At 42.3% G+C, this 24,394-nt stretch overlaps 1 protein-coding gene across 1 annotated transcript; it reads left to right on the top strand.

Moving 5' to 3' along the window:
• The first annotated feature begins 216 nt into the window (after positions 1-216).
• LOC140482739 (fatty acid-binding protein, liver-like) lies at positions 217-23,305 on the top strand. The gene is made up of 4 exons (XM_072580313.1): positions 217-377; positions 4,675-4,847; positions 12,395-12,487; positions 23,181-23,305. The coding sequence occupies exons 1-4, from the start codon at positions 311-313 to the stop codon at positions 23,232-23,234; spliced, it is 387 nt and encodes a 128-aa protein (XP_072436414.1). The 5' UTR covers positions 217-310; the 3' UTR covers positions 23,235-23,305.
• Positions 23,306-24,394: the final 1,089 nt, after the last annotated feature.

Below are 24,394 nucleotides of genomic sequence, written 5' to 3' on the forward strand. Positions count from 1 at the left end.
AAACTCAAAGTTGTAACATCTTGTGGGAGTAGCAATTCCTGGGCCATGTTGGCACTTATTGGTACTATGAATCAGCACATTCAAAGTGAAAAGGTTGGGGAAAATGGACGTGAATGTGTTAATGGCTATAATGCCTCTTGCCACATCAGAGCTGAGTCACTCACATTGTGTAAGTGAGTTAATGATTCAAAATCACCATAAAGCATTACACTTTACCCTTGCCAGGTGAAGAAATCCCTATAAAGCAAGGCAGCAATCTGGAGAAAGGCTTTCCCATCCTGTTGGGTTACACAGAGAAATATTGCCCACAATGGCCTTCAATGGACGTTATGAGCTGCAGAGTCAGGACAAGTTTGCAGAGTTTATGAAAGCTATTGGTGAGTGCAAAGACTTTCAATGTGTTTATGTGTTTCAAATCATGACATAAAATTTGAAGGTATTTATATGGCACCTAAGGTCAACCTAAGTGTGTTCAGTTGGCAAGCTGACCTCAAAGCAAATGATGCATAATCAGCTTCAATTGTTAATACCATAAAGACTGAGGTTTGTTTCAAGTGACCGCAAAATGTTTTGATTAAAATTGGTTTCCTACACGGGGAGAGTGAGGTAGTTCCTGATCTTGTGTGATGGCTGTGAATCGTCAGTCCATTTGCCTTCTCTCTGAATTTGTAGGCAATGGCAAATCAGGACTGATGTGGGGCAGGGAGGTGATTCTGTGTCACCCCTAATAGTGACCGACGCAAGATCGATCCCAGCAGCTCCAGATCAGGCAACTCAAAAGCACTACCGTTATGTCGATGGGTCAGTCAGTTACAGACAAGTTTGGCTGTAAAGCCTGTTTCCATGTTGCAAACCTCGAAGACTCTATGACTCTATCCACCTTAAAGAGTTCTGATCATGTACAAATAGAGTTAGAAGCATTTTCTCACAGTATACAGTTTAATATACAGCCTTTCCATTCTTCATTCATTGTCGATCTCGCATAACTTTAGATAAACATACGGAGCACTCCAGCTGAAAAATTACACCTCTTGCACTGTTAAATAAGCAATTCAGCTACTGAGCTGAAATGTTTACTTTCATCATATTCTGTCAGTCTGTCACTGTAGCTACTGATGCAATGCTTTTAAATATATCAACCAACAGTCACCTATTTATTTCGATGTTGTATTTAGAGCCCTCAAGCCTGTACATTTGTACCTCCACCTTCTCTTCCTTTTGTGTAAATAGTGCAATTTCAAGGCTTGTCAACCGATTGGTCAACTTCCAAAATAAGGCAAGGTGACTGCTAAAACCAAAGTGGCACTTTGGGAGGTCTAATCTGAGATGCATGATTTAAATCTAGGAGGAAACCGTTAGATCGAATAATCTGAATTATGAAGGCTCTCCCTCAACCACACCTGATGGGCCACCATAATTGCAACTAAATTTGAATGGAACCAAAATGTTGCTTTCAGTTTAGGTAACAGTCTTTGGTCATTCTGTAACCCTGTCACCACTGAGTTAAAGTTAATGGTACATATCTAGCACCAAAGAAAGGCACTACTGAAGGAATGCTGCACAGTCTGAGGTGTTCCTTCATTAGTCCTCTCCTCCTTCAGGTGAGTGCATTACACTGTTAAAACATTTTATATAGTGACTTGCACAACTACCAGATACCTCATGAAGCTTTACCGTCTGACAGAGTCATTGAGTCAGAGAGACGTACAGCACGGAAACAGACCTTCTGTCCAACTCAACCATGCTGACCAGATATCTTCAATTAATCTAGTCCCATTTGCCAACATATCCCTCCAAACCCCTCCTATTCATATACCCATCCAGATGTCTTTTAAATGCTGTAACTGTACCTGCCTCCACCACTTCCTCTGGCAACTCATTCAATACACACACCACCCTCTGTGTGAAAAAGTTGACCCTTAGGTCCCTTTTAATTTTTTCCCCTCTCACCCTCAACCTATAGTCTCTAGTTCTGGACTCTCCCAGCCCAGGGAAAATACCTGGTCTATTTATCCTATCCATGCCCCTCATGATTTCATAAGCTTCTATCAGGTCATCCTTCAGTCTCCGATACTCCAGGGAAAATAGCCCCAGCCTAGTCAGCCTTTCCCTATAGCTCAAACCCTCCTTCCGATAGGAGGGAGACCAGAATTGCACACAATATTCCAAAGGCCTAACTAATGTCCTGTACAGCTGCGACCTGATCTCCCAACTTTTATACTCAATGCACTGACCAATAAAGGAAAGCATACCTAATGTTGGTTTCACTGTCCTATCTACCTGCAACTCTATTTTCAATGAACTATGAACATGCACTCCAAGGTCTCTTTGCTCAGCAACACTCCCCAGGACCTTACCATTAAGTATACTTTGAAGGGTGGTGTTCTTGTACATGAATCATGGAAAACTAATTTGCGGGGACAGCAGGTAATAAGGAAATCAAATTGAATTTTGACATTTACTGCTAAAAGAATAGAATGTAAAAGTAGGGAAGTGTTGTTGCAACGAGGCAGTAGTGAGATCATACCTGGAGCACTATGTACAATTTTGTGTCTTACTTGAAGAGGGATGTAACTGTATTGGAGACAGTTCAGAGGAGGCTCACTAAATTAATTCCAGAAATGAGTAAATTGTTTTATGAAGAGAGGGTTGTGCAGTTTAGACCTCTACTTTGAGTTCAGCAAAACAAGGGTTGATCTAATGGATGTATGCAACAGGTTAAAGGGGATTGGAAAAATAGGCATTGAAAGGATGTTTCTCCTTGTGGTGCATTGTTTCCAAATTGTGCCATGGGATCATTCACATCCCTCCAAACAACTAGATGGGGCCTTGGTTCAAATTCTTATCAAAGGGCAGCACTCTGACAGTGCAGCACTCCCTCAGTATGATTCTTGTATGCGGACTAACATCTTTGAACTCAAGATCTGGAGGGGGACTTAAACCAGAAACTGCATGGCTCAGAGATGACAGAACCGCAGCTCAGAGCTGACTACTCTTTGAAAGTGCTTCATTGATTGTAAGTAAAGTGAGTAAGTAAACGCATTGGTCTTTTAGAGACTGATATATCTTGTAATGTTATGACTGCCATAATGCCCATTATAAAGCTTACATTAAAATCTAATTAACAAACTAGCAAAAATAAAGAACCAGTTTCCAGAAATCCTGAATAAGTTAATTGCACTCATTTGGCAGCGCAGATCTTAAATATTGATGAGCAAAGCTGTTCATCTTGTACCCCTCAGGAAATTTCACAAGAGTACAAACTTAAAATGAGAACTGACATTTATGTTGTATCAGAGGGGAATGATGACTGGTTGTCAAATGGACTCTGATTGGCAGAGGTACAGCCAAGGGGAATGCAATCATTAATGCTGAATGACAATTAACAGTCCAAGGTTAAATTTTAAAACCAGACAATTTGACTTTTATTGGTAAATCACCTGTGAAATGGTCAAGCTAATGGCTGTCACCTACTTTGTTGATTTGAACAGGTACAGTGTGTCTAAGAGCAGGCATGTTCACTCTATCTGCAAAAAAAAGGTTCCTGTCTATTAATATGTGTAGCTTCCAGTATGTTTGACTAATATCCTTTAGAAAAGGAATCTACCATCCTTATCCGGTCTGGCCTACATGTGACTCCAGACCCACTGCAATGTGGTTGATTCTTAACTGCTGTCTGGGATGGGCAATCAATACTGGCATAGCTAACAATGTCCTCATCCTATGAATGAATAAAAAACATGTGCAACACATTGTGAGCCTGACTAACGCTCCTCGATTAGTTGTCAGTGTAATTCTCTCCACATTCCAGAATATCCAGCAAATGTTGGCCAATTGTAGAATCACATCTTATTTTAGGCACAGTTATGTTAGTTTTACAAGCATGTGTTTTCTAGGTAAGGCCAGTACCTTGCTTGGTGCAAACAACCAAATAAATATCATCTACTAGTTTTTGGGATACTTGGCCAACCTTCCTGGCATCACACTGGCATTGAAGTTCTTAAATCACATTGCTCAACTGTGTGACTTCTTTCATTTTTCAATTTGATTCATTTCTCTTCTGAGTTCAAACCCTGGAAGGGGACTTTTAGGCCTGATTTCTCTCCATATCCTTTGATCCCTTTAGGGTGAAGAACTATATCTTCACCTTTCTTGAATGTCTTCTATGTTTTAGCATCAACAGTTTCCTCTGGCAGAGAACTCCATAGGCTCACCAGTCTCTGGGTGAAGAAATCTCCTCCTCACCTCTGCCCTATATGGCCTACCTCTTACCTTTGCACTGTGACCCCTGGTTTTGGACTCCCAGGTCATCGACAACTTTCTTCCTACATCTCTGCCCTGTCTTATCCTATAGAATTTTATTGATTTCTCTGAGAACACTGCTTCATTCTTCTAAACTCGAGTCAATATAGTTCTAACTGATCCAGTCCCTCTCTCTACATCAGTCCCACCATCCCAGGAATCGCTCTGGTAACGGGAGAGGCAGGTAGCCTTTCTTGACTGCATTTGCTTCCAAGATCTCTCAGGCTATCATCCAATCTTGAACCCATTCTGCCTTTGGTTTGACAATCTTTCAGGCCCTTTCTAATCTTCTGTTCACTTCCATCTCACCCATTGTGAAATCCTCGGTTCAAATACCTACCAATAATCCTGTTGGTCTTGTGCAATTTCCAGGACTCTCAGACGAATTGATCGAAAAAGGGAAGGATCAAAAGAGCACTTCAGAAATTGTCGAAACTGGAGACCACTTTAAAATCACCGTCACAACAGGCAGTAAAGTGCTGGTGAATGAATTTACAATTGGGGAGGAGACTGAAATAGAATCTCCTACGGGAGACAAAATTAAGGTAATCCTTCCCTCCATTTCCAATGACTATGAAGGGTGCACATTCATCTCATTTTTCAGGCTGTAAACTGTATTTGAAGGTGCAATTCTGCAGCTTTATTTTATAGGTTTATATAGGCTCAAACTGAAATAATGAAATCATAGACCTATACAGCATAGAAAGAGGTTTCTCAGCCCATGTTACTGTGCTGGTTATTTTGAAAGACCTATCAAATTAGTCTCACTCTCTAACTCTTTCAGCATAACGCTACAACCTTTCTGCTCTAACTGCACATTCAGTTTCTTTTGTGCACATTCCAATTGCAATGAAGAATCACAAAATGGTTTCAGCACAACAGGAGGCTATGCAGCCATTCAGGAAGCTTGCATACTTTCGAAAAGAGCAATTGAGATCCTCCACCACCCAACTCCCTCCTCCGGCCATTCTCCTTCACTGTAACCCTCTGATTTCTTTTCTTCCTCCAAATACTTTTCCAATCCCCCTTGGAAAGCTCCACTTGAATCAACCTCTACTATACTATCTGAAAGGCATTCTATGCCCTAATCACTTGACAGATAACAATAACATTTCCTCATATTGCCTTTGGCTCTTTTGCTAATTGTCATTTTAACCTGCAAGACTCCTGTAACAATGTTTCTGTGAACTGCATGGGATTCTGTAACATTTATATGATTGAAAAGCATTAATTCCAGTTCCTATATGGAACAGCCTGATTAGCGAACAGGCATTTATATGAATTTGCAAACTGAAAATCACAGATTAAATCCGAAGTGTAATGAGGGAGTGCCTCACTGGGGTGATAAGGCTGGTCAGATAAGCAAGAAGTCAGTGTTTATTTACTTTGTAAGTTGTTATTTATCGCAGTTGCTGCTCTCAATTCTCTCTCTCGGGGAAACCAACTGCAGATTGAGTGCTCAGTCTGTCTGCAGGATCCCAAGCTCCTGATCACTTGCCATTTCAGAATCCCATCCTGCTGTCAGGCTGACATCTCTGCAGTTACAGTGAAACCCACTGCAAACTGAACAAACAGCCCCTCATTTTCTGTTCAGGCACTTCACAACCTTCATTGAGTTCAAAGTTAAAAACACACATCACCAGGTTATAGTCCGACAGGTTTATTCAGAAGCATTTGAGGTACTAACTCTTCATCGGGTGGTCGTAGAACATGACAATATAACACAGAATTTATACTGGATTAGTGGTGCTGGAAGAGCACAGCAGTTCAGGCAGCATCCAATGAGCAGCGAAATCGACGTTTCGGGCAAAAGCCCTTCATCAGGAATAAAGGCAGTGAGCCTGAAGCGTGGAGAGATAAGCTAGAGGTAGCAAAAGGAGTTGTAATGATGTATTTAGTTAAAAAGTTCATTGAGTTCAACAACTTCAGACTACTAAGATCAGAACTCCTTTTTTAAATACACCACCCCTTTCCCTTAATGTCAGCTTTTCACGTCAGAGCTCATGTTTACCCTATCATTTTAACCTACTCTGGATTTGTGTCCTTCCTTTGCATAACCAGCTATCAACCACCAGGGGGCTCCCACTGACAAGAAATTGAACTGGATTAGCCGCATAAACACAATGGCGACAAGAGCCGGTCAGAGGCTAGGATTCCTGAGGCGAGGAACTCCCCTCCTGACTCCCCAAAGCCTGTCCAACTTGGAACTGTGATGGAATGCTGCTCATTTAGAGTCATAGAATTGTACAACACAGAAACAGACTTTTCAGTTCAACTCGTTCATGCCGACCAGATATCCGAAATTAATCTCGTCCCATTTGCCAGCACCTGGCCTATTTCTAAACCCTACCTATTCATATACCATCCAGGTGCCTTTTAAATGTTGGAATTGTATCAACTCCACCACCTCTTTTGGCAGCTCATTCCACCGACACCATGCAACTTCTTGCGAGCTTCCTGTGGCAGATCTAACTCTAACATCTCTCATAACCATTCTACACTCTTCCAAGTTTATTGCAACCTCTGAGCTCTATGTCCTTGCTTACCATGAGTTGCAGCACTGCTCGTAAACAAAGCTTTTCCCTGTACTAGAGTAGACATAACAATTAATGAATCAATAGATCAATCACCCTCTACATAAAAAAAGTTGCCCCTTAACTCGATTTTAAATCTTTCCCCTCTCACTTTAAACCTGTGACCTCTAGTTTTGGACTCCCCTACCCCGGTAAAAGACCTTGGCTATTCACCCTATCCATCCACCGCATGATTTTATAAACCTCTATAAGGTCGCCATTCGCCTCTGACGCTCCAGGGAAAATAGTCCCAGCCTGTTCAGCCTCTCCCTTTAGCTCAAACTCTCTGAACACTGGCAACATCTTTGTAAATCTTTTCTGCACCCTTTCAAGTTTAACATCTTTTGTTATAGAAGGAAGACCAGAATTGAACACAGTATTCCAATAGCGACCTAACTAATGTCCTGTACAGCCTCAAAATGACATCCCAACTTCTGTACTCAATGAACTGTACAATAAAGGCAAGCATACCGAATGCCTTCTTTTCTACCCTATTCACCTTCAAGAAACAATGAACCACACTCCAATATCTCCTTGTTCAACACCATTCCCCATTAAGTGTATAAGTCCTGCCCTGATTTGCCTTACCAAAATGCAACACCTCATATTTATCAATATTAAATTTTGGCATCATCTGCAATCTTCCTAACCATACCTCCTGCATTCACATCCAAATCATTTACATAAATGACAAAAAGTAGTAGACCCTGTAAATCCTTGTGGCATAACACTAGGCCTCCAGTCCAAAAAAAACAACCCTCCACCACCATCTGTCCCCTACCTTCATGCCAATTTTGTGTCCAAGTGGCTAGTTCTTCCTGGATTCCATGAGATCGAACTTTTCTAACCAGTCTACCATGCAGAACCATGTCAAACACTTTGATGAAGTCCAAAGAGACAACAGCCACCACTCTGCCTTCATCAATCTTTGTTATCGCTTCTTCAAAAAACTCAGTCAAGTTAGTAAGACCCGATTTCCCATACATAAAGCTAGGCCTACTACTCCTAATCAGCCCTTGCCTTTTCAAATACACAGAAATCCTGCCTGTCAAAATCTCCGCCAACAACATAACTGCTGACGTAAGACTCACCAGTCTATAGTTCCTGGGCTTTTACTTACCACCTTTCTTAATTAATGGCATCACATTAGCCACCCTCCAGCCTTCCAGTACCTCACCTGTGACTGTCAATGATACAAATATCTCAGCAGGGGGCCTAGCAATCACTTCCCTAGCTTCCCTCAAAGTTCTAGGATACACCTGATCAGACCTGAGGATTTATCCACCTTAATGCATTTTAAGACATCCAGTGACTCCTCCTCTGTAATATGGACCCTTTTTTTAAGATATCACAATTTATTTCTCCAAGTTCTCTCCCATCCATAACCTTCTCACGATAAAAACTGACACAAAATACTTGTTCAGCATATCATCCACTTCCTGCAGTTCTAAATATAAGACAGCCTTGTTGATCTTTAAAGGACCCTAGTCTCTCCCTAGGTACACTTCTGCCCTTAATGTGTTAACTGAAACTCTTTGGATTCTCCTTAGCTGTATTTGCCAAAATTATCTTCTGTCCCCTCTTTGCCTCCTGACTTCCCTCTTAGGCATACTCCTACTGCCCTGAAAAGCCTCAAGGGATTCAATTGTCCCGACTGGCTATCCCCACCATATGCCTCTTTCTTTATCTTGACCAGAGCCTCAATTTCTCTAGTCATCCAGCATTCCCTCCACCTACCAGCCTTACCCTCATACTAACAGGAACATACTGCCTCTGGACTCTCGTTATCTCATTTTTGAAGCCCTCCTGCTTTCCAACCATTCCTTTCCCTGTGAATAACTTCTTCCAATCAACTTTTGAAAGTTCTTGCCTAATACTGTCAAAATTGGCCTTACTCCTCTTTAGAAATTTAATTTTTAAATCAGGTGGATCCTTTTCCATATCTATTTTAAAACAAATAGAATTATTGTTTCTGGCCCCAAAGTACTCTCCCACCGACACCTCGATCACCTTGCCCTTGCCTTATTTCCCAAGAGAAGATCAAGTTTTGCACCTTCTCCAGTAGGTACATCCACATACAGAATCAGAATATTTTCTTGTGCACACTTAACAAATTCCTTTCCATCCAAGTCCTTAACACTGTAGCAGTCCCAGTCTATATTTGGAAAATTAAAATCCTCTACTGTAACTACCTTATTATTCTTACAGATAACTGCAATCTCCTTATAAATTTGCTTCTCAACTTCCCGCTGACTGTTGGGAAGCCTATAGTACAATCCCAGTAAGGTGATCAGCCCTTTCTTATTTCTCAATTCCACTCAAATTACTTCAAAGGATATACTCCCAGGAATATTCTCCAGAAGTTATCCCTAATCAAAAATGCCATCCCCCCACCCTCCCAACCTCTCTTGACCCCCTTTCTATCCATCCTATAGCAGCTATGTCCTGGAACATTAAACTGCCTGTCCTGCTCTTCCCTGAGCCACACTTCTGTTATTGCTATGACACCCCAGTCCCATGTTCCCAACCATGCCCTCAATTCATCTGACTTACCTGTCAGGCCTCTTGAATTGAAATAAATGCAGTTTAATTTACCAGTCTTACCTATTTGTCTGTGCTGCTCCTGCCTGCCTCACTTGCTTGACTTGCTCCTTTTCTCAATCTTGTTAGTCTCAGACTTCACTCTTTTTCTCTCTAACTCTTTGAGGATCCCTACCCCCACCCCCCATCTTCACTGATTTAAAGCCTCCTGAGGAGCACAAGCAAATCTCCCCACCAGGATCTTGGCCCCCTTCCAACTCAGGTGCACGTCGTCCTTCTCAGTGTCACTTCAAAAGAGATTCCAAGATCCAAAATGTTAATCCCTGGCCCCTTCTCCAGCCCACAACCATGCATTCATCTGCTTTATCCTCCTATTCCTACCCTCACTAACTCGTAGCACTGGGAGTAATCCAGATATTACTATCCTTGAGGACCTACTTTTTAACCTTCTGCCTCATTTCCTATATTGTGTCCTTGGCCTTCCTTTTATTTTCCTATGCCGTTAGGTCCACTGTGTACAATGACCTCCTGCTGATCCCTCTCCCCTTTAAGAGTATTCTGTAATCTCTCTGAGATATCCTTAATCCTGGCACCAGGGAGGCAACACACCCATTCTGATTTCTCTCTGCCGGCCATAGAAATATGTCTGTGCCTCTGAATAGAGAGTCCCTGTCACAATTGATTGTTTGGAAACTGACATAACCCTCATTACAGTAAAGCCAATCTAAGTGCCAGAAATTTGGCTGTTCATGCTACATTCCCATGAGAGTTCATCACCCCCTGATGAAAACAGCATACTTGTTTGATATTGGGATAGTCAAAGGAAACTCCTGTACTACCTGACTACCCCTCCTACCTTTCCTGGAGGTAACCCATCTATCTGACTGCGTTTGCAGTTTAACTCCCTCCTTGAAACTGCCATCCATCACACCCCCTAGCTAATGTAAATTCCTCACTGCCTCTAACTGCCAACCAATCCATGTAATCCGCTAGGATCTACAACCAAACACACTTCCTGCAAACACAGTCATCAGTAACATGGAAACTCTCCCTAATCTCCCACATCCATCAGGAAGAGCACGTCACTCTACTGAAGGCCATCTTTGTGCCTTAACAATCGATAGAACCAGAAAATAGCACAGTCTTACTGCTCTAAGAACACTGCTCCAGAATAACATAATATTTATGTTTTATGTTAAAAAAATTTAATTAAGAGACAGATGTCAGTAAAACATTTTAAAAAAAACCTAACCTTACTCACTATCATAGATTGATAAAAACATACAGATTAAGGTTTAAACTTTTATCAAGTTTAAAAGCAAACATTTAACTGCTTCAGGCTCTGAAATCCTGACACTCCCAGCTGCAGTTCTGATAATAAGGTCCCTCGAAGGTCACTTGTAAAATTTGGGTGTAGTTCCAACAACACTCAAGAAGTTTGACACATCGAGGATAAAGCAGCCTGTCTTGTTGGTACCACATCCACAAGCATTGAATTCCTCTGCCACTGGTGCACAGCACAGCACTGTGTACCATCTACAAGATGCACTGCTCTTCACCGCAGGTCCTTAGAAAAAAATACCTTCCAAACTCACAAGACCAGCAGGTACATGGAAACACTGCTACCTGCAAGTTCCCCTCCAGACCACTCACCATCCTGACTTGGAAATATATTGTTGTCTTTTTCAGTGTTACTGGGTCCAAACCCTGGAATTCTCTCCGTAATGCTATTGTGGGTCTACCTACAACATGTGGACTGCAGCATTTCGAGAAAACAAGACAAGCCTTCTCAAGGGCAGCTATTGATGGGAATAAATACTGTCCTGGCCAGCGATACCTATATTTAATGAATAATTTTTTTTAAAACTCAGAATCATGGAGTCATAGAGATGGAAACAGAACCTTCAGTCCAATTCGAACATGCTGACCAGATATCCTAACCTCATCTAGTCCCATATGCCAGCATTTGGTCCATATCCCTCCAAATCCTTCCTATTCTTATACCCATCCAGATGCCTTTTAAATGCTGTAATTGTACCAGTCTCTACCACTTCCTCTGGCAGCTCATTCCATACATGTACCACCCTCTGTGTGAAAACGTTGCCCTTCAGATCCCTTTTAAATCTTTCCCCTCTCACCTTAAACCCATGAGCTCTAGTTTTAGACTTCTCCAACTCAGGGAAAAGACCATGTCTATTTACCCTATCCATGCCCCTCATGATTTTATAAACTTCAAGAGGTCACCCCTCAGCCTCCGACACTCCAGAGAAAACAGCACCAGCGTCTCCCTATAGCTCAAACACTCCAACCCTGGCAACATCCTTGCAAGTCTTTTCTGAACCCTTTGTCATTTTCTCCATGATACCTTGGATGTGCAATGCCAGTTAATGTATCCTGACTGGTCCTTTTATTCCACTTGCTTCTCCTCCCTCTTTTTAACAGCTTGAAACACATGGTATTTCCACATGTCTCCTCATCTCTGAAGAACAGTGACAGTGGACTCCAAACGTTAACTCTGTTTCTCCCTGCACAGATGCTGCCAGACCTGCAGAGTTTCTGCAGCAACCTCTGATTTTATTTTCGGATCTCCAGCACTTGCGGTATTTTGCTTCAGTGTTGGCAGCTCTCTGCCCTGTCACATATTCAAATCAGCCTCTTCATGATTCCTCACAACTGGAAACCCAGATCTGATAGGCATGGGGCTGACAAAAAACTGAGGATAATTAAGGCTTCTTATAAATCTGTCTTTCAGCTAAACTTCGTGAAGCTTGGAGCAATATTGTGTCAACTTTGGTTAGAAAGTTAACCTCACAATGGCTGAAGGAGTGAAAATCCAAATATCTGGCTGGATACTGACTGGAAACTTGGGTTCTTGAGGAACCATGACTATAATATTAAGTTATATTGGTGTCAGGCAAAACCTAAATTCGATGCATTTCGAAACCTCATTTTTAATGTCTCATTTCTTAATTACCTAGGCCATAGTTAATCGTGAGGGGAACAATAAACTTGTCGCCAAGATACAAAATATTACTTCAGTTACAGAGATCATCGGAGACCAACTAACAAATGTAAGTTGCCATTAGTTCTGTTTTGATGTTCCTTATAGTTCTCAGTTTGGAATTGTTTAGCTGAACCAGCCATGAGCATCTTGAAAGCACTAATCACCTCTCACTGACTGTGTGATGTTGATCTAAATAAGTTGACAAGGCTACAGGATTTGGACTTCAAATTCAATAGCAAGATTTAAGTGACATCTTGACAGATATATGAATAAGAGGGAATTGAAGGATACAGACAGCGTAGAGGTGAAAGGTATTTAGTTTAGAAAGGCACCATGTGTTGGTGCTGGCTTGGTAGGTCAAAAGGCCTGTTCCTGACCTGCACTGTTCTTTGTTTTGTGTAATCATCTAGGGGGAAAAATGGCCAGGTCTTGAATGTTGCCTCTTGCCCAACAATTCTTGCTTTCCTTGTCTCTTACACCTAACTGCGGAGAGCAGGAGTATTGGATAAGAAGACCAATTTGTTTGAGATTACTGTCACTCACTATCAAGGGATATGCTTCTGTGGTGACCAGAAGTTGTGAAAAGTCAATGGAATGATACACAATCCTAGAGAATAATAGGAAAAGAACAAAACTCAGACCAGAGGATATCAGAATAAAGTGGTGCCAATTTAAGGCTGAGATACCACATGGCAGGTTAGTTGGCAAATTAGAAATGTTTGGGACTGATGGGTCTTTGGCAGCATGATTTAGGAGTTTTTAGATATTATGAAACAGAAGATAGGCATTTCTCAGATTGGAAATTTGAAAGTGGGATCAGTGTTGGAATCCTCTGATTTGGAGATGGGAGGTGAGGGAAAAATCTCAATTCTGAACAATTTTAACAGGGTAAAGAAGGATATTCTGTTTCCACTAACAGTTACATCAATATCTAGAGGTCACAATTTCAAGATTTCCAGCAAGAGAGCTAGGAGTGGGATAAGGAGAAACTTTTTTTCCTCAGATTTGTTTGGATTTGGAATGAAGTACCTGGGAGAGTGGTGAAGGTGGGTTTCATAGGAGGTTTCAAAGGAGAGCTGGATATGTATTTGAAAGTGATGACTTTAGAGGGCTATGGAAGTAAGGCTAGAGAATGGGGCTGGCTGGAAAACTCTTTTGTGAGCTGGTACAGCCATGATGGATTAAGCGCCTTCTTCTGTACTGTAAAATTCCATGACACTAAGATGAGGAAGAATTTTTTTTCTCAGATGTTGTGGGTCTTTGGAACTCCTTGCCATTGAGAAGTGTGGGGTCAGTGTGCTAAGGTTGAAATGGAGAGATTCGCCATTGCTTGGAGAATCAAGGGTTACAGGGAAAGAGCAGGAAAATAAAATGAGAAATGTCAGATCAGCCATAATCCTATTGAATGGATAAAAATGCTCAAGGGGCTGAATGGCCCACTCCTGTTACTATTTCTCATGGTCTTTATCGACTTAATGTAAAAGGTCATAGAAAAAAAGAATGGAATTCAAGCCCCATTGTGGATGGTTCTTGAGGCATTCATAAGTATTCAATTATTTATGCAATATGATCTCATACACATCAATTTAATAAATGCTCAGTATTATGATCCCAGCCATTGGCCAAGCCCAATCCCAGAATGAAATCTGGGTAAATCTCCATAGATTTTTAAAAGGTTTTATTTAATATCATGCTCATAGTCATAAAATGCTACAGATGTTCTTTAAAACTAAACAAAAGGTTATGACACAAAAAATGACAACAAAATATAGCAAATCATGCTTTCTTAACAAAGTACACATGCAGAAAATCTTCAATCACTCAGCAAAACAAAGTTTTATCCTATTCCCCAACACCAACATTTTACAGAGATTCAAATCCAGAGAAATTAAACCTTTAAATCAAATATGTGATTATATCAAATATGTAAGTTCTGGTTCTCCTCCAATCTTTCCTGTGAACTGTGAAATATTCTTCCATGAATGTTCACAAAACTGAGAGCTTAGACTTTCTCAGCCCCTAATAGCCTGCAAATTTCTAACCAATTACTTCTGGTTTGGAAGTCGCACAAAGTAAACTTTTCTGCTGAGGTCACTGTGTTTTCCCTTAACTATTCAATACTCCTATCTAGGAAAGAAACTATATGTGATCCCAGTCAGGACCACTCTGAAAGGCCTTAAATTTTCAATCTCTGGGTTTCTTTGGTTAAAATCAATGAATGATTGTCATGAATCAGCTTAATAGGTTCCAATGCTTATAATCCCTGTCATAAACGAGCACAATAAAGACAATTTTATATTGTATACTCATGGGATGTGGGCATTGCTGGCTGGCCAGCATTTATTGCCTGTAACTAATCGCTTTGAGAATGTGGTGGTGAGCTGCCTTGCTGTACTGTTGCAGCCCACATACTATAGATTAACCCACAATGCCCTTCAGGAGGGAATTCCAGGATTTTGGAGAGTGACTTGGAGGGGACTTGCAGGTGGCAGTATATTTTGCATTAATATTCCAGGCAGCTCCTTGTTCTCTGATATGTGTTGGATAAAGTCACAGTATCAGAAGGACTGTCTGACCAACTTATTTTTTAAACACTTCACAAAAGTAACCATTTCCATTTTCCAATATTTATCATCCAAACTCTTAAACAATTTTAATTAATTAATTATATAAACCAGACACCTTTTATCACACTACTTAATCAGGCTTTGGTGATATTGACTGAGGAAACAATCGTTTTCCTTGAACAATGCTTTAGGGTGATTATCATCCATCTGGAACCCAGAGGAACAGACAGACTGGGCTCTCATCTTCAGACTCATTGTTTTACAATCCTCTGGATTTAATATTGAATTCAACACCTTCAGATTGTGAACCCACTCCTATTCCTTCCCTTTACTTTAGCTTTACTTGTTGTATTCTCTGTCACTTTGTCCGCTTTGCCCTGAACCCCCTCCACCCCCACATTCTGTTCTTTCTAGTCTGGCGGTTAGACACACCATTGTTCTGCCTTTCTCACATTCCAATCACTTCATCTGTTTTATCAACATCCTCTCTCCCCCAGCGCTCCACACCATACCTCACCCCCCTCCATTACATTAATGCTGTCCCATCCACGCTTCACACCAGTTCTGATGAAGAGCCATAGAGATGTACAGCATGGAAACAGACCCTTCGGTCCAACACGTCCATGCCGACCAGATATCCCAACCCAATCTAGTTCCACCTGCCAGCACCCGGCCCATATCCCTCCAAACCCTTCCTATTCATATACCCATTCAAATGCCTCTTAAATGTTGCAATTGTACCAGCCTCCACCACATCCTCTGGCAGCTCATTCCATACACGTACCACCCTCTGCTTGAAAAAGTTGCCCCTTAGGTCTCTTTTATATCTTTCCCCTCTCACCCTAAACCTATGCCCTCTAGTTCTGGACTCCCCGATCCCAGGGAAAAGACTTTGTCTATTTATCCTATCCATGTCCCTCATAATTTTGTAAACCTCAATAAGGTCACCCCTCAGCCTCCGACGCTCCAGGGAAAACAGCCCCAGCCTATTCAGCCTCTCCCTGTAGCTCAGATCCTCTAACCCTGGCAACATCCTTGTAAATATTTTCTGAACCCTTTCAAGTTTCACAATATCTTTCCGATAGGAAGGAGACCAGAATTGCATGCAATATTCCAACAGTGGCCTAACCAATGTCCTGTACAGCCGCAACATGACCTCCCAACTCCTGTACTCAATACTCTGACCAATAAAGGAAAGCATACCAAACGCATTCTTCACTATCCTATCTACCTGCAAATCCACTTTCAAGGAGCTATCAACCTGCACTCCTAGGTCTCTTTGTTCAGTAACACTCCCTAGGACCTTACCATTAAGTGTATAAGTCCTGCTAAGATATGCTTTCCCAAAATGCAGCACCTCGCATTTATCTGAATTCAACTCCAGCTGCCACTTCTCAGCCCATTGGTCCATCTGGTCCAGATCCTGTTGTAATCTGAGGTAACCCTCTTCGCTGTCCACCATACCTCCAATTTTGGTGTCATCTGCAAGCTTACTAACTGTACCTCTTATGCTCACATCCAAATCTAGTTCCACCTGCCAGCACCCGGCCCATATCCCTCCAAACCCTTCCTATTCATATACCCATTCAAATGCCTCTAAAAATGTTGCAATTGTACCAGCCTCTACCACATCCTCTGGCAGCTCATTCCATACACGTACCACCCTCTGCTTGAAAAAGTTGCCCCTTAGGTCTCTTTTATATCTTTCCCCTCTCACCCTAAACCTATGCCCTCTAGTTCTGGACTCCCCGATCCCAGGGAAAAGACTTTGTCTATTTATCCTATCCATGTCCCTCATAATTTTGTAAACCTCAATAAGGTCACCCCTCAGCCTCCGACGCTCCAGGGAAAACAGCCCCAGCCTATTCAGCCTCTCCCTGTAGCTCAGATCCTCTAACCCTGGCAACATCCTTGTAAATATTTTCTGAACCCTTTCAAGTTTCACAATATCTTTCCGATAGGAAGGAGACCAGAATTGCATGCAATATTCCAACAGTGGCCTAACCAATGTCCTGTACAGCCGCAACATGACCTCCCAACTCCTGTACTCAATACTCTGACCAATAAAGGAAAGCATACCAAACGCATTCTTCACTATCCTATCTACCTGCAAATCCACTTTCAAGGAGCTATCAACCTGCACTCCTAGGTCTCTTTGTTCAGTAACACTCCCTAGGACCTTACCATTAAGTGTATAAGTCCTGCTAAGATATGCTTTCCCAAAATGCAGCACCTCGCATTTATCTGAATTCAACTCCAGCTGCCACTTCTCAGCCCATTGGTCCATCTGGTCCAGATCCTGTTGTAATCTGAGGTAACCCTCTTCGCTGTCCACCATACCTCCAATTTTGGTGTCATCTGCAAGCTTACTAACTGTACCTCTTATGCTCACATCCAAATCTAGTTCCACCTGCCAGCACCCGGCCCATATCCCTCCAAACCCTTCCTATTCATATACCCATTCAAATGCCTCTAAAAATGTTGCAATTGTACCAGCCTCTACCACATCCTCTGGCAGCTCATTCCATACACGTACCACCCTCTGCTTGAAAAAGTTGCCCCTTAGGTCTCTTTTATATCTTTCCCCTCTCACCCTAAACCTATGCCCTCTAGTTCTGGACTCCCCGATCCCAGGGAAAAGACTTTGTCTATTTATCCTATCCATGTCCCTCATAATTTTGTAAACCTCAATAAGGTCACCCCTCAGCCTCCGACGCTCCAGGGAAAACAGCCCCAGCCTATTCAGCCTCTCCCTGTAGCTCAGATCCTCTAACCCTGGCAACATCCTTGTAAATATTTTCTGAACCCTTTCAAGTTTCACAATATCTTTCCGATAGGAAGGAGACCAGAATTGCATGCAATATTCCAACAGTGGCCTAACCAATGTCCTGTACAGCCGCAACATGACCTCCCAACTCCTGTACTCAATACTCTGACCAATAAAGGAAAGCATACCAAACGCATTCTTCACTATCCTATCTACCTGCAAATCCACTTTCAAGGAGCTATCAACCTGCACTCCTAGGTCTCTTTGTTCAGTAACACTCCCTAGGACCTTACCATTAAGTGTATAAGTCCTGCTAAGATATGCTTTCCCAAAATGCAGCACCTCGCATTTATCTGAATTCAACTCCAGCTGCCACTTCTCAGCCCATTGGTCCATCTGGTCCAGATCCTGTTGTAATCTGAGGTAACCCTCTTCGCTGTCCACCATACCTCCAATTTTGGTGTCATCTGCAAGCTTACTAACTGTACCTCTTATGCTCACATCCAAATCTAGTTCCACCTGCCAGCACCCGGCCCATATCCCTCCAAACCCTTCCTATTCATATACCCATTCAAATGCCTCTAAAAATGTTGCAATTGTACCAGCCTCTACCACATCCTCTGGCAGCTCATTCCATACACGTACCACCCTCTGCTTGAAAAAGTTGCCCCTTAGGTCTCTTTTATATCTTTCCCCTCTCACCCTAAACCTATGCCCTCTAGTTCTGGACTCCCCGATCCCAGGGAAAAGACTTTGTCTATTTATCCTATCCATGTCCCTCATAATTTTGTAAACCTCAATAAGGTCACCCCTCAGCCTCCGACGCTCCAGGGAAAACAGCCCCAGCCTATTCAGCCTCTCCCTATAGCTCAGATCCTCTAACCCTGGCAACATCCTTGTAAATCTTTTCTGAACCCTTTCAAGTTTCACAATATCTTTCCGATAGGAAGGAGACCAGAATTGCATGCAATATTCCAACAGTGGCCTAACCAATGTCCTGTACAGCCGCAACATGACCTCCCAACTCCTGTACTCAATACTCTGACCAATAAAGGAAAGCATACCAAACGCATTCTTCACTATCCTATCTACCTGCAAATCCACTTTCAAGGAGCTATCAACCTGCACTCCTAGGTCTCTTTGTTCAGTAACACTCCCTAGGACCTTACCATTAAGTGTATAAGTCCTGCTAAGATATGCTTTCCCAAAATGCAGCACCTCGCATTTATCTGAATTCAACTCCAGCTGCCACTTCTCAGCCCATTGGTCCATCTGGTCCAGATCCTGTTGTAATCTGAGGTAACCCTCTTCGCTGTCCACCATACCTCCAATTTTGGTGTCATCTGCAAGCTTACTAACTGTACCTCTTATGCTCACATCCAAATCATTTATGTAAATGACAAAAAGTAGAGGACCCAGCACCGATCCTTGTGGCACTCCACTGGTCACAGGCCTCCATCTGAAAAACAACCCTCCACCACCACCCTCTGTCTTCTACCTTTGAGCCATTCTGTATCCAAATGGCTAGTTCTCCCTGTATTCATAGAACATAGAACATAGAAAAATACATTGCAGTATAAGCCCTTTGGCCCTCGATGTTGCACCGATCCAAGCCCATCTAACCTACACTAGCCCACTATCCTCCATATGCCTATCCAATGCCCGTTTAAATGCCCATAAAGAAGGAGAGTCCACCACTGCTACTGGCAGGGCATTCCATGAACTCACGACTTGCTGAGTAAAGAATCTACCCCTAACATCTGTCCTATACCTACCGCCCCTTAATTTAAAGCAATGCCCCCTCGTAATAGCTGACTCCATACGTGGAAAAAGGTTCTCATGGTCAACCCTATCTAAACCCCTAATCATCTTGTACACCTCTATCAAATCTCCCCTAAACCTTCTTTTCTCTAATGAAAACAGCCCCAAGTGCCTCAGCCTTTCCTCATACGATCTTCCTACCATGCCAGGCAACATCCTGGTAAACCTCTTCTGCACCCATTCCAGTGCCTCCACATCCTTCCTGTAGTATGGCGACCAAAACTGCACACAATACTCCAGATGCGGCCGCACCAGAGTCCTATACAACTGCAACATGACCTCAGGACTCCAGAACTCAATTCCTCTATCAATAAAAGCCAGTACGCCATATGCCTTCTTCACAGCACTATTTATCCATGAGATATCAATCTCTCATGGGGAACCTTGTTGAAAGCCTTACTGAAGTCCATATAGATCACATCTACCGCTCTGCCCTCATCAACCCTCTTTGTTACTTCTTCAAAAAACCCAATCAAGTTTGTGAGACATGATTTCCCACGCACAAAGCCATGTTGACTATCCCTAATCAGTTCTTGCCTTTCCAAATACATGTACATCCTGTCCCTCGGGATTCTCTCCAACAACATGCCCACACCGAGGTCAGGCTCACCGGTCGATAGTTCCCTGGCTTGTCTTTACTGCCCTTCTTAAACAGGGGCACCATATTTGCCAACCTCCAGTATTCCGGCACCTCACCTGTGACTATCGATGATACAAATATCTCAGCAAGAGGCCCAGCAATCACTTCTCTAGCTTCTCACAGAATTCTCGGGTACACCTGATCAGGTCCAGGTGATTTATCCACCTTTCACCATTTTAAGATATCCAGCACTTCCTCCTCTAGACATTTTGCAAGATGTCACCATCTATTTCCCTAGAGTCTATATCTTCCATATCATTTTCCACAGTAAATATTGATGCAAAATATTCATTTAATATCTCCCCCATTTTCTGTGGCTCCACACAAAGGCCGCCTTGCTGACCTTTGACCTAGTTACCCTTTTGCCCTTAATATATTTGTAAAAACCCTTTGGATTTTCCTTAATTTTATTTGCCAAAGCTATCTCATGTCCCCGTTTTGCCCTCCTGATTTCCCTCTTAAGTACTGCCTTTATACTCTTCTAAGGATTCACTCGATCTATCCTGTCTATACCTGACACATGCTTCCTTCTTTTTCTTAACCAAACCCTCAATTTCTTTAGTCATCCAGTATTCCCTATACCTACCAGCCTTCCCTTTCACCCTGACAGGAATATACTTTCCCATTTTTCAGCCTTCCCTTTACCTGCAAACATCTGCCTCCAATCAGCTTTCGAAAGTTCTTGCCTAATACCGTCAAAATTGGCCTTTCTCCAATTTAGAACTTCAACTTTTAGATCTGGTCTACCCTTTTCCATCACTATTTTTAAAATAAAAGAATTATGGTTGCTGGCCCCAAAGTGCTCCCCACTGACACCTCAGTCACCTGCCCTGCCTTATTTCCCAAGAGTAGGTCAAGTTTTGCACCTTCTCTAGTAGGTACATCCACATACTGAATCAGAAAATTGTCTTGTACGCACTTAAGAAATTCCTCTCCATCTAAACCTTTAACACTATGACAGTCCCAGTCGATGGTTGGAAAGTTAAAATCCCCGACCATAACTACCCTATCATTCTTACAGATAGTGGAGATGTCCTTACAAGTTTGTTTCTCAATTTTCCTCTGACTATTAGGTGATCTACAATACAATCCCAATAAGGTGATCACCCCTTTCTTATTTCTCAGTTCCACCCAAATAACTTCTCTGGATGCATTTCCAGGAATATCCTCCCTATGTACAGTTGTAATGCTATCCCTTATCAAAAATGCCACTCCCCCTCCTCTCTTGCCTCCCTTTCTATCCTTCCTGTTGCATTTGTATCCTGGAACATTAAGCTGCCAGTCCTGCCCATCCCTGAGTCATGTTTCCGTAATTGCTATGATAACCCCAATGTGATTTCAAGCATTTTTTTATTTTCAGTACAGATTCCAGCATCTGCAGTAATTTGCTCCTTCATCATCCTCCCAATATCTATATATTAATCAACATCGCAAAGACAGACTAGCTATCCAGTAATATTTTGCAGGTTAAGTGAACTTACTATGTTGAATTGAATTTATTGTCACGTGTCCTGAGACACAGTGAAAAGCTTTGTCTTGCGAGCAATACAGGCAGATCCCAGAGTTAATTAGCATAGATAAGTAAGTAATAGGTACACAGCGGCAAAAATAAAATGTTTTTGAATGTTAAGGTGAATGTTAAGAGTTTGTGAGTCCATTCAGCATTCTAACAATAGGGTAGAAACTGTTACAAATCCGGCTGTTGCATGTGTTCAGGCTTCTGTACCTTCTCCCCGATGGTAGAGGTTGTAGAAAAGCATTGCCAGGGTGAGATGGATCTTTGAGAATGCTGGCGGCCTTTCCTTGACAGCGGGCCTGGTAGATGGATTCTCTAGATGGGAGGTTGGCCTTTGTGGTTGTCTGGGATGAGTTCACCACTCTCTGTAACCGTCTCTGATCTTGAATGGCACGGTTGCCATACCAGCTGGTGATACATCCAGAAAGAATGCTCTCGATGGCGCACCTAGAAATGTTGGCAAGGGTATTCGCCATCATGTCAAATTTCCTCAGCTGCCTGAGGAAGAAGAGACGTTGTTGAGCCTTTGTAACCAGTACTTCCACGTGAAGAGTTCAAGAAAGCTTGTTGTGGATGACCACTCCCAGGAGCTTGAAACTCTCCACTCGTTCCACTTTGGTGCTGTTAATGTGTAGTGGGGCATAGTTCGGCACAACATCGTGGGCCGAAGGGCCTGTTCTGTGCTGTATTGTTCTATGTTCTATGAGTAACATCCTGCCGAATGTCAATCATGAGTTCCTTGGTTTTGCCGGCATTGAGAGCTAGGTTGTTTTCAGTGCTCCATTTATCCACATCTTCCACCTCTCACCTATAGTCTGTTCCATCGCCATCTGAGATTCGGCCTACTATGGTGGTGTCATCAACAAACTTGTAAATGGCATTCGTCTGTATTTGGCGACGCAGTCATGGGTATACAATTACTACAGTAGGGAGCTGAGTGCACACCGCTGGGGGTCTCCAAGTATTGAATATTAGTGAGGATGAAATATCGTCCCCAATCTTCACTAACCTGTGAGTCATGAAACTGAGGATCCAGTTGCAGACAGTGGGGCTTAGGCTGTGATCTCTAAGTTTAGTAATCAGTCTCAAGGGGATAATAGTGTTGAAGGTTGAACTGTAGTCAATGAGTAGGCCTCTTACATAGCTGTTCTTGGTATCAAGATGCAATTGGCTTCTGGCTTTCAAACATTATACCAACGGTTACATTTCAAAAATGTATTTCATTGGCTGTAACACACTTCAAGATGTCCTGAGATCATCAAAAAGGTGCTATACAACTTTTTTTTCTTCCTTTTGAAGTGAATTGTTATTTTAAAGTGGAGGCATAACTATGAAACTGCGACTCATTGAGGAATATGCAATCAACCAAGCAAAGCTGTAATCAGTGTCAGAGCTATACAGTTTCCCTTGATTAGATGAAACTAATTCGATTTTATTCTCTCATTTCAGACCATGACTATTGGAGACATTGCCTACAAACGAATCAGCAAGAGAATCAGTTGAAACCATTGCAGAACAAAAACGTAGTGAATTGTATCACATTGTAAAGTATCAAAATAAAGTATCAAATACTGTCCACTGACTTGTCTCAATTTAATTTACCCTTTTGTGACAGGTATCACAAATCGTATTAATCATACTTGACTATTGAGGTGGATATAATTATTTTCGAGTAAACGCTCCTCTTAGTGGAGGGATAAGTGACCAGGTGCATAAATTTAAGATAAGGTTCAGAGGGGCTGTGGGGAAACATTTTTTTCACCCAGAGAGTTTTGGAAAACACTGTCTATAAGAGTGGTAGAGGCTAAAACTCTCATTGAAGAAGTAATCAGATGTGTACTTGTGATGCCAAGTTCTGGAAAATGGGATTGCAATAGTTAGGTGCTTATTTTGGATCAGCACAGACTCGATGAGTTGAAGGATCTGTTTCTATGCTGTAGACCTCCATAGCTGTAAGGCAAGAAAGATCCTGATGGCAACTAAGATTAGATTACTTACAGTGTGGAAACAGGCCCTTTGGCCCAACAAGACCACACCGACCCTCCAAAGCACAACCCACTCAGACCCATTCCCCTACAACTAACACTACAAGCAATTTAGAATGGTCAATTCATATAACCTGCACATTTTTGGACTGTGGGAAGAAACCAGATCACCTGGAGGAAACCCACGCAGACACAGGGAGAATGTGCAAACTCCACACAGTCAGTCGCCTGAGGTAGGAATTGAACCCAGGTTTCTGGCACTGTGAGGCAGCAGTGCTAACTGCTGTGCCATCGTGCCACCCACTAACCATATGAACATCAATGCAGGTCAGGTTTCTGATGGGATCAATGAAGATCACTGTAGAAGCCTTCTTAGACATTGTGGTGAACTCCATGTCACAGAAAGATTTGTAAGCAATGACAGGATTTAATATCCACCTCCACGTAACTCAAGAAAATGTGAGTGTAGTTTGCTGAGTTTTGTTTTCAAAGTGTGGAACAATCCTGCATTCTTGTCAGACTATTGGGATAATCCATGTCACTCACCATCTCAAATATTTACATTTTGAGATCTTGGGGCAGTTTAGGAATGTCACCCATCGGCCTTCCCGTCCAGAACCCGATTGATGAGGTGGCTTGAATGGGTGGGTATCTCTCTGGTATGAACCTGCCCTACCT

The sequence above is a fragment of the Chiloscyllium punctatum genome, chromosome 1, assembly GCF_047496795.1.
Source record: "Chiloscyllium punctatum isolate Juve2018m chromosome 1, sChiPun1.3, whole genome shotgun sequence".
NCBI lineage: Eukaryota > Metazoa > Chordata > Chondrichthyes > Orectolobiformes > Hemiscylliidae > Chiloscyllium > Chiloscyllium punctatum.